Source organism: Sminthopsis crassicaudata, chromosome 1 (assembly GCF_048593235.1).
Source record: "Sminthopsis crassicaudata isolate SCR6 chromosome 1, ASM4859323v1, whole genome shotgun sequence".
Lineage (NCBI taxonomy): Eukaryota > Metazoa > Chordata > Mammalia > Dasyuromorphia > Dasyuridae > Sminthopsis > Sminthopsis crassicaudata.
In genome coordinates, this window is record NC_133617.1 from 677,228,223 (window position 1) to 677,240,465 (window position 12,243).

Here is a 12,243-nt window from a genome sequence, read left to right on the forward strand (position 1 = left end):
GAACTGCCTGATTCTTGGTCTGATATTATGTACAATTACACACTTTCTCAGGCTCTTGTCACAAAAACTGAGATTTTACATGAATTTTTTTCAATGAACTCAAGTAGACTCATAGTGATCACCTCACTCTCTTCTAAAAGTACAAATGCCATCTATTTTATCATTTGCTGAAGAATTTTTTCAGGGATTAATGTTCACCTTTCTAGTCCACAGTCTGTCTCTCTCCCCCACAACCTATCCTCCTGTCCCAACCCCTTCCATTTTAAGTTGGCATTCAATTTAAATAAACATTGATTTATAGCTGAGTGGAATGTCAGAAGTCCTTTGGGATCTTATTTTATAAACAAAGAAACAGAGTCCAGAGAGACCTAGCATCTCTTTCCCATTTTTATCTGAATTTTCCCCAGCTTCACTCAGGAAGAACTGGAATTTGAACACAGTTCCTTTCCCTTTAAACCTAAAATGTTTTGCACTATTCCATATAATCTCTGGCTTCTCTCCAATAAATGAAGAAACAACCAAATTAAAGGGGGGAAAAGCATTCATTAAGCCCTTATTATGTACTAATCACTGTGGTAAGCACTGAGAATACAAATAGCAAAACATAACAACTTCATTGATGAAATGCTAGGTCAAAAAACATTTACTAAAAATCTATTATGCATAAAGCACTAAATATTATTGGCAGTATCTCTGAGATCACACCTTCAAGTGCTTTTGGCATCCTGGGATATTTGTATCTTTATAAAATCTGCCTATATCAAGTATGCTTTTACATGAGTAGATCCAACTCTCTCACCTCCCAACTTGATTATCATGACCAAAATATTGTGCAAATACAACAGGAAGACACCTACTTCTTTTTCCCAATTAAAACAGGCCAATGAAAACCTGATAGCATTTTAAATATTGTTTCCTTCTTTGCTAATATAAATTAATCTGTTTTATCTTAATTTCACAAATAAATCATGAACCAAAAAAGGTATGTTCTCAAGTACATTTCACAGAAACTGGAATTGCCCTTTAGAGTATGAAGAGTGAAAATATGATGGAGTTGATTCCTATTTCAAAGAATGATCTCTTTGTGTTCTACAATATGCTCTCTGCTCTGCTATTCTACTTGTACAGCATTGCACAATAACCTTTTTTCTACAAAAGACAGGTGTTTTGTTTTAAGATTGAAAACTCTTTCCCTAATTACACTTTATCATGCTTGTCACACAGTTGACATCCTTTTCTTAAGGTTCCCAGCATGTTTTGATCGCCCTTTGCTCTCAGTTTCCAGGTCTAGGATAGTGACATACCATTATTTCAGAAACTTTTAAAAATAGTGGTGGTGTCATTTCTGCCTTTGTTGAGAATATGCTTAGAAGCATGTTCTCAGAAACCTATTGTGTTGATGTTTAGGTAATTGTGGCTCATGTTCCTGGGGGATTTTCCTTTTCTGCATTCTAAAGTAGGCTGCCCTTTTTCTCCACAGTAGTATATTCTGGTTCCTTTTATAATAAAGAATGTCTTAGTATTATACGTTATACAAACAGATCCAAATAAGAATCAGTCATTAAAAAATAACAATAACAACCTTGTATTAGATTTCCCAGGATAGTGGAAAGAATATAATCAAAACCTCTGTGTTCAGATTTCAGCTCTGCTACTTACTGTGAATTTGAATAAGTCACTTATTCTTCCTAGGCTATAAAAAGAAAAGCCTGAGCTAGACTGTCTCTAAGGGTGCTTCCTCTTTTAAATATTATGGAATTATACTATTTCCTTCTTCTACTCATTTACATATGAGGAAAATGAGGCAAGTAAGGTTAAATGATTTGCCCAAGGTCACACAGCTAGTAAGTGTCTAGGGCTAGATAGATTTGAAGTCAGATCTACCTGACTCCAAGCCTGGTGTTCAGTCTACTATAGTACCTAGTTGTTTAGTTGCTTCTTTCCCTATCCTTTATTTTTATCTTAGTCATGACCCACAATATAATAGATTTATCAAAACATGCCAGTTTCTACATTGCTTTCTTCTGAAACTAGGTTGGGATTTCTCAAAAGAAATTTTATGGCATAGCCAAGGGATTAAAAATTATAAAACAAAATACTGAGATTTTATTCTCCAACTAATCTATACTTGAGCTTCAGTGATATACCTCCCTAAATACCCAGTTTCTCTCAAAGTATAAATATGGACTTGATAGAAGATCCAATAGGATTATGTCAGAAAGTCTGCTTTCATCTCTCCCAAGCTCCAGGCCAACATTTTAACCTGTCCATTTGTCTTCTCCATCTGAAAACATCATTACACTACAAACCCAGCAGGTCCCAAAGTGAATTCATCTTTTCCCCCAAACCAAATATTTCTCATTAACCTGTTTCTATTAGGCTTACCAACTTTACTCCAGTCATTCATAATTTAATTATCACTAATTTTTTAACTCTTCTGTGTTCTTTGCTTCAATTCTATTCAGCCACCAAATCCTATAGATTCTCCTTCCTCAGTATTTCTTCATTATTCAATCCAGAATTTATTCCTCTTCCCATTTCTATTGTTATTTCCCTATTCCATATGCCTATTGTCTTTCTCCTAAGCTGTTATAACAGCTTTCTTACTGATCTTCCTAGCCCTAGTTTCTCCTCCTATCAGTCCATACTACATATAGATATCACATTAATCTTCATAAAGCAGTTATGATATCATGTCATTGTCCAAAACTTGTAATAGCTCTCTGCTAGCTTTTGAACCATATCCAAATGACTCACTGTTGTCATACATGGCTACCACATTTCACCAAACTAGTTTATTTCAAGACCTGTCACAAAGTTTAGCACTTTGGGCCATGTACTATATAATAGGTTCTTAATAATTTAAGTTATAGAGGTATCAAGCTTACTTCTAAGATTCTTTTTCTATTGCAGTCAACCACCTAGATCTTCCAAATGAGTATCCAAAAGATCTATAGCCTGATAACCAGGCCTTTGGACCCAGAGTCAACATACTCCAAATAGGCCTCCTATAATGACAATAATGAGACAGCATACCGAAATTTGTGGGATGCAGCCAAAATGGTAATAAGGGGAAATTTTATATCTCTAGATACTTACTTGCATAAAATAGAGAAAAAGAAAATCAATGAATTGAGCTTGCAATTTAAAAAGCTAGAAAAAGAACAAATTAAAAACCTCCAATCAAATTCCGAACTTGAAATTCTAAAAATAAAAGGAGAGATCAATAAAATTGAAAGTTTAAAAAAAACTATTGAATCAATAAATAAAACTAAGATTTGGTTTTATGAAAAAACCTGTAAAATAGATAAATCTTAAATTAATTTGATAAGAAAAAAGGAAAGAAGAAAATCAAATTGTTAATCTCAAAAATGAACAGGGAGAACTTATCCACCAATGAAGAGGAAACTAGAGCAATTATTAGGAGTTACTTTGCCCAACTTTATGCCAATAAATCTGACAACCTATGTAAAATGGAGGAATACCTACAAAAATATGGATTGCCTAACAGGAGAGGAAATAAATTACTTAAATAGTCCTATTTTAGAAAAAAGAAATAGAACAAGCTGTTAATTAACTCCCTAAGAAAAAATCCCCAGGACTAGATGGATTTACATGTGAATTCTACCAAACATTTAAAGAACAATTAACTCCAATACTATATAAATTATTTGAAAAAATAGGGAATGGAGGACTCCTACCAAATTCCTTTTATGACACAGATATGGTACTGATACCCAAACCAGGTAGAAAAAAAACAGAGAAAGAAAATTATAGCCCAATCTCCTTAATGAATATTGATGCAAAAATCTTAAATAAAATATTAGCAAAAAGATTTAAAAATCATCCCCAGGATAATATACCATAACCAAGTAGGATTTATCCCAGGAATACAAAGCTGGTTCAATATTAGGAAAAATATTACCATAATTGACTATGTCAATAATCAAATTAACAAAACCATATGATTATCTCAATAGATGCAGAAAAAGCATTTGATAAAATCAAAATAGGCCTCATAAAGATACAAAAGTAAAATGGTCTCTGATGATTTTATCTATGCAGAACAAACCTAACAAGGAAACACAGCAATTTTATGTAAGTTTATCCAAAAAGAAAACTTCAGAAATTCCTGAGAAATAACAAGCATTCACTTAAAAAGAAAATATTAACATTTGATTTTAAATATAAGAAACTAGATATTTATGTAAAACAAAAGGGACAGTTTAAAAGTATTAACTAAAGTAATTTTAATGTTTTGAAAATTAATATCTTTTGTTTTTATGTCACCTATGTTTCATAGTATGTGCCCCCACCATGGCTCTGCAAAAAAACAAAAACAAACAAAAAAAAAAAAAAAAAAAAACTATCACCAAGAGAAAAAAAAAATCGAGCTTTAAAATTCAGGAGCAAAATTAGTCATCTAAATGTTTTTTTGGATTAATTTTCAAATACACTCTCCTTTTAATTCCCAAAATATGGCAATTTCTCCCTTCCCCAAATCTAAACTCTATTTTCTGTAGGCATGCATAAATGGCAAAAGGTTTGAGAAATTTCAGTTAAAAGTAGGCACACATATTTAAAAATCCCAGTTTTTGATAATTTATCTTACTCTAATTTCTTTCTCTCCAGTATTCCACCTTGGATTTTTTATGTAAAGCAAGTGTTCTTAAAATCTATTTGTTTATGTGTGTGTGTGTGTGCGTGTGTGTGCATGTGTGCGTGTGTGTGTGTGTGTGTGTGAGAGAGAGAGAGAGAGAGAGAGAGAGAGAGAGAGAGAGAGAGAGAGAGAGAAAGAGAGAGAGAGAGAGAGAGAGAGAGAGAGAGAGAGAGAGAGAGAGAGAGAGAGAGAGAGAGATGGCAGTCTGGTAAAGCCTATGAACATCTTAAAACAATGTATTATAATGTATAACATAAATTAGGATTATAGAAGAAACCAATTATATTGAAACAGAATTTTCTAAAGATGCTTTAAAAAACAAGGCCACATAGCTCTGGTTAAAAATTCTAAAGCTTCTGATGCTGATTGGGATCTATTTTTCCTTGCCCTAGATAAGGAATAAAAGCATTTTTTATTTCTACATCAAAAAACAGTATTATAGTGAAAAAATGCAGTTAGAGATGGAGAAATTGGGTTGAATCTCACCTCTAATAATGCCCATCATAACTAAGATATAGCTGACTCACACTGTTTCTTTATATGCAAAATGAGCAAGTTGGCTAAGGAAATAAAAGACAGAAATAAAGGATTAATATGATGAAAAGTGATTCACTGGAGAAAGAAATGGCAGACTATTCCAGTATTTTTGCCAAGAAAAATCCATGGTCAGTACTTGCCTGGTGTACTGTGGTCTATCCAATTTAACAAAATATTCATAGCAGCACTTTTTGTGGAAACAAATAATTATATATAATACTATATATATATATATATATATATGTATATACATATATATATATATATATAAAACACACATAGGGAAATGTTAAAACAAAACAAAACAAACTATGCTGTATTTTCTTCTCATTTTGTTTTAGCTTTCAAACTTCAAAAATCATGCTTCTGCCTCTGTCTCAATCTAGTGCTTCCCTCAGCAACTTAGAACATCCATCCATCTCTATAATATTCTGTACAATCTGTAATATTCATCTGAAAAGCCCATCTCTTTCTCCCATTGTGGAGTTCTTCCTGGGGCCTCCATTTTGTGGAGGAAACCGAGGTGGCCTTCATTCCCCTCCTAGTTTTGTTCTTGCCTTCCATTCCTCTACATTGGGTAAATTCGTTTGCTCTCAACTGGGATGGCAGAGACATAATTGAAGTGCCAGCTCTTCTGTATATTGACATCTTTCCAGAGTCTTTTTCTCACTCAGGGACATCTCCTCAAAGATAATCTAGTTCCATGTTTCTTTTCTCTTTGTACTATAAATCAGAAACCCAATATCTCTCTTCTTTCAAGTTCTTGCCAACTCTACCCCTCACATAATTGGAAATCATTAAGTAATCAGTCTCACCAAAGAGGAGAGACCTATACAAATGGGTTTTGAGCCTCTGATTACAATATATTAGATTATTTGCCATAAGAAATGGTAGGGAATCATTAGAAGATATACATGATCTAATGCAAAGGAAATTAAATCAAAACCAAGAGACAATATGCACAATGTAAATAAAAAGATCACCAAAAAGAAGTTGAGTTTTAAGTTTAAAAGACAACAAAATCCTGGAGAAGAATATTGCTCAAAGAAGAAAGGCAGAGAACTACTAATACAGAATCTTGCAGACATCAAACAAGATTTGGTTTGTTTTTTATTACAAATATATTTGCTTAATTGTTTTCTTATCACAAGAAAAAGGAAATGGTGCTATAGGGAGGAATGATAAAGATAAAATGTAAAGCCAAGAGACATCAATAAATATATTTTCCAAGTTTACACAAGTAGAAAATGGATAGCCTGAGATTTAAATCTCCATGGACGTTCTTTCCAAGATACCACACTGTTGTTTTCAAAAGTATGTGCTTGAAAATAGGGGATAAAAGAATAAAACTCAGGAAGCTGGAAGTTAGCTTAATGGGGGAATAATTAGCTAAAAAGATGGGAAATGTTGGCTTCCTTCTATGTGTTCATTTATAGAATATTTTAAAATATGATTAAAATAATGTTTGTTAAGAGGAATAATTTTTTTTGTTTATGTAGTGTTTTCCAGGGTGCCTGACAATTCAGATTCGTACTGTTTTATGTGTTTTCATTGTGATCTTACTTTACTCCGTGGCACAAGGATGTGTGGTGAGTATTTAACTTTGTAATGCAAAGGCAGAATTTCAGCAATATTTTTATAAATAGAATTGCACATTTTTAGTAACTCCTCAAGCCTAGTTTTTAGTCAGACCACTATAGAGTTTGATTTTAAAGTTCTACATAGACTTTTAATGAGCATAAAGATGCATATTCCTATGGCTTTATTTTCTTGAAAATATTCTTGATTCCTTAAGAAACAAAAACTGTAATTTCTGTCTTTTGATTCCCTAAACAATATGTACATTTGGCTCTACCTATGTAGGCCTAATTCTATTTCTAGAATTTTTTTAGGAACATCCAGCTTTCAAAACACTTCGCTTGGAGTCAAGAAAATTTATTTTCATTAATTCAAATCTAGGCTCAGACATTTACTAGATATGTGATGCTGGGCATGTTATTTCACTATGTTTACCTCAATTCCTCATCTATAAATTGAATTAGAGAAAGAAATTACAAGCCACTTTAGTAACTTTGCCAAGAAAACCCCAAATGGAGTCATAGAAACAAGAACTTCCCTGAAATGACTGAATAACAGCAACGAATCTTTCTCTAGTTTGCATGTACTAAATCTAAATTCAGCAAAACAAAGAAAAGGAATAGCATTAGCCAAAGTAACATGCTTCTTCATGAAGAATTGACATCAAAATCATATGAAGATTACCAATTTTCAAGGAGTTACAATAAAAATACACTCGAGACTAAAATATCCCCAATATGTGTGTCAATATCACATGATGATTTAGCAGGTACTTTTAGTGTCTGAAGAATATCATTAGAAATATCAGTGAAAACAAGCCAACTGGGTGAGTTTTCTATATGGGATGGGTGTCAGAAAACCTGAGTTCAAATCTTGATTCCGATGTTTCCTATTGTATGACTGGACAAATTATAATTCTCAGCCTCAGTTTTTAAGCTGTTAAACAGGGATGATATAATAGCTTTAATATATTACTTTATGCATTGTAACAATCCTACAAGGTAGAGGATAGCATCTATTATTGTTATCATCATCATAACTCATTTCAATGTATGTGTGAGTAGAGAAATAGGTAGAATGTTGATGGAAATTTAACTTTCTCTTCTCCATATTCAGGAATGTGTGTGTGTGTGTGTGTGTACAAGTCTATGTATATGTTTTAAAACATAAATGCAGCTCTAACTCTAACTCTACTACAAGCTATAGATGTATGCAGGGAAGAGGAAAAGAGAAAGAGAATAAGTATTTGTTAAGTATTTACCATATACCATAAATATATCAACTCTTTGTGCATATTATCTCATTTGAACTGGGAGGTAAGTGCTATTATAATCCCTAATTCACAGATATGGGAACTAAAGCAAAAAAGGTTAACTAATTGCCCAGAATCAAACATTTAGTAAGTGTCTAAAGCTGATTTTGAATCCAGGTTTTCCTGACCCAAGATAAATATTCTTTCCAACTACCTGTGATGGAAAGAATGAAATCTTTGTATCTTTAGATGATGTACTTGTATATTCACTAGCTTTTAGGCACCACTTCTTTTTTTGAATTAATTAATTTATTTAATATTTTTCCCCAGCTACATTCAAAGCTAATTTTAAAAAATGTTTTTAAAATTTTTGAGTTCTAGATTTTCTCCATAATTAAGAAATCGCATTGAAATTATGCAAAGCATTTACATAAAAGTCAATAAAGCAAAGATCTCCCACCATAATGAAAATAAAAACCCTCAAAAAATAAGTTAAAAAGAGAGAAATAAAGAATGCTTTAATCTGTATTCAGACACAACCAGTTCCTTCTCTGAGTGTGGAGAGGATTTTTCATTATAAGTCCTTCAGAGTAGTTGTGGATGATTATGCTGAGAATAGCAAAGTCATTTACAGCTGGTCATCCCAGAACATTGCTGTTACTTTGTATGTAGTATATTTCACTTTCTTCATGGAAGACTTTCCAGGTTTCTTTTTCCCTATGAGCATCCTGCTCATCATTTCCCAAAGAAAAATAACATTTCATCACAAACAATTAGCACAGTTTATTGAGCCATTCCCAATTGATAAACATCCCTCAACTTCTGATTTTTTTGGTCCTGAGAAGAGAGCTGCTATTAATATTTTTTGTACATATGGGCCATTTTCCTTTTTTTTCCTGTTATCTCTTTTGGTATTCATGCCTAGTAGTGGTATTGTTAGGTCAAAGTATATGCATGAATTTGCAGCCCTTTGGGTACAGATCATACATTTTGTTAATTTATCAATTGATCATGGCTCTTATTTTTTTTCTATAAATTTAACTCACTTCCCTTTATGTTTGAGCAATGAGGCCTAATCAGAGAAATTTGCTTAATTCTTTTTGACAATCACTATTGTTGATTGTATTTCCCCCATTTATTCTCTCTCCTTTTAGCCTGTCCCTCCTCAAAAGTGTTCTGCTACTGAGCATTGCCTCCCTCAGTATACCCTCTTTTTTATCACCCTCCCCCTCTTCCCATATCCCATTCCATTCTATTTTCTTATAGGATAAGGTAGATTTCTATACCCCTATTGAGTGTAGGCATCACTTCTCAGAACATAATTTTAATTCTTTCTAAACAATTCCAAGCAATTTGCATGTACCAATTTTTTTTTTATAATTAGAAGCAGTATATTCATTAACTAGTTTTATGACTATGGACAAACCATTACATGTCTAATTGCCTAATGTCAATGTCAAATGTAAAAAAAAAATATGAGGAAACCTTGGTGACCTCTAATATCTCTATAATTAAAAATCTGTATGCAATGAACATTTTGCTTTAGAAGCGACTTCACAATCTTGTCAAAATAACAATATTCCTCCTTAGTGATATAAACTGCACAGTTAGAAAGACTTGAGTTCTGTTAGCACAACTCCAGAACTGGCTATCTTTTGACTTGTCTCTATATTGGCCTTTTTTTTTTGTACTTCTGTCACTTCACACAATGCCTGATATCTAGCAGGCTCCAAATAAATTTTAATTGACTAATAAAAAAAGGAAAGAAAGCATAAGATACTTAGCTGTGTTGTATTGAGCAAATCACTTCATCTCTCTATTCTGTTACCACAGCTATAAATTTGATCTAATAGTATAATTTTTACCGAGGGTTATTGTGAGGATCAAATAAGATCATGTTTATAAAGCTCTTAGCATAATAGCTGGCACCTAAAAGGGGCTATATAAACCCTTGTTTTTTAAAGTCCATGAATTTTGTTAGCAATATTATAGGTGGGATGATGCTGTTCCATGTCAGCCCAAATATTATAAGCTATTTAGACTACTCTGGAGTCAACTGCAGACTCTGGATTTTTATAGCACTCCAAACTATGAAAATCACTAAAAATTACAAGATTAGGTAAAAGTCTTTTATTTTAAAATTCATTTTGTTCTTTCCATGTCTATGAGCATGGCATATTTCTATGCCACAGATTCTGCAATTTTAAAATGCTTTGCTTATTTTTTTTGTTATCACCTGCCTCAAAACAATCTTCAATTGCTTAAATTCTATCAAATATCTGGAGTAAATTTCTCTGAAAGTAAATAATAGAAATAAAGGAAATTAAAATCTGATTTTCTTTCACTGACAGATATATGGAAATTACATTTTATGCTAAAGTTTAATAAAATATTAATCCCTACTTCAAAGTGATTTTTAATGACACAGTTTGAGTTACACTGTGGGTAAGAATCTTTCCCTAAGCATAGTAGATGTGCATATCAAATCCATAAGACTATTATAAAACAGAAAGCCTGGATGTCGTACTTGATTCCCTATCATCAGCCTTATTGCACTTCATTATTTATACATGTTTATTATTTATGTATATTCCTTTTTCTTGTTCTAAAATTGGATTAATTTGACAACAAAGAATTATGAAAGTGGAAAATATATCAGTTATAGTTTTAAAAATGAATTTTTATTTGCTTAAAGGGTATCAGTGGAGTAGACACAAAAACTATCAAGAAGTCTAAAAGTAGTGAATTAAGTAAAAAATCTGTAATGAATAATAATTAATATAGATATAGTAGCTTAAGATCTCTATAGTTCTTTCCTTACAATTATATCTGTGAGATAAATAGGTAGTGTTAGCAGTCTTATTTCAGATACAAGGAAATAGTTTCAGAATGGTTAAGTGACTTATAGTAGGGGTCACACAGCAAGTGACTAAACCAGGATTCAAACTCACATCTTTAGTGAATCCAAACACACAGTTATTTCCAATATCACCATATTATGAAAATATTTTTTGATTTATTAAGACAGAAGAACCAGTTAATTACCATTTAAATTTGTCAATGCATTATTTTTGTATTAGCAGGGTTATGGATGATATAGTAATGAAAGTGAAGTCACTGGGATTCACCCAGTTTACAAGGCTCTATCATTGAGTTGGGAAAATCACTTCTTCCCCATGGAGGTCTCCCCTCCTTTATCTCAGGATCTTTTGCTGTCACTATACTGTCAAAGTGTTGTATTTCAAGTTTATGCCCTTTCTTCTGGGAAGTACCATCCCTATACAACTATACCCATATCTTCCAAGAGGTTGGCCATATTTCAGTGGCTAGGGCCAGAATATTCATTAGACTGGCAATCTTTCTAGGGTATAACAGCTTTGATTAAGGGGGAAAATTCTCCATGCCCATTTTTCAAACTGGATTTGGCCCAGGTCCCAGAATTTCTACCTAAGGCCAGTCAATTTCCATTCTGGCTAATATTTAGTAAATTTTTATTGAGCTATTTTCTATGAAAAGGACTATCCAAATTGTTGTGTTGTATACACATACAATCCTTTTAAACATATTTCCATATTTGTCTTGTGGTGAACAAAAAATCAGACCAAAAGGGAAAAAAAACATAAGAAAAAACATATCCTATCTCATGATTTAGCATGGCAAAGAGTCTTATCATTTAGTTCTTTTTTAATTTTCTCAATAATCCCTTATAAAGAAACAAAACACCAAAGAATCTTTATAGTAAATTTTATTAAAGATGACCTTTGGGGATTGTACAGTAAACAAGGTAAAATAGAAGCACATATGAGTATATATATATATATATATATATATATATATATATATATATATATATATATATATGTATGTATATTAATCTTCAAATGAAATAACTAGATCCAGATGGTTTAAAGATGTTTTTGAAACATTATTTCAATGAAAATTTAAGATATCTTCACTCCATTCACAAAACAAGTATAGACAGTTATTTAGAAGAAGTAGATTCTGCTCTATTTAGCCTCTGGAAGAAAGATGGGCATTGAGAACTGATTGCCACCATGGCTTTCATGCAGAAAGGACAAAAAATTAGCAAAGAGAATGGGATTCTACTAGTATGTCTGAGAAGTAGAATAGATTTCACTGAGTGGAACAGAAATTGGCAACATATGTGTAGTGTGTATTTTTATATGTATGTGAGGGTATGTGTTGGGGGGGGTTA

At 32.3% G+C, this 12,243-nt stretch overlaps 1 protein-coding gene across 2 annotated transcripts in view; it reads left to right on the forward strand.

Annotated features, from left to right (window-relative positions):
- ADCY1 (adenylate cyclase 1) overlaps nt 1–12,243 on the forward strand; it is a 359,348-nt gene that overhangs the window by 293,635 nt on the left and 53,470 nt on the right. For both annotated transcript variants that reach the window (XR_012484928.1, XM_074283571.1), the window contains exon 12: nt 6,697–6,786. Coding sequence is in view for 1 of the 2 variants with exons in the window: in XM_074283571.1 (XP_074139672.1) it covers nt 6,697–6,786 (90 nt within the window). In the remaining variant the exon portion in view is untranslated. The remainder of the gene's footprint in view (nt 1–6,696; nt 6,787–12,243) is intronic.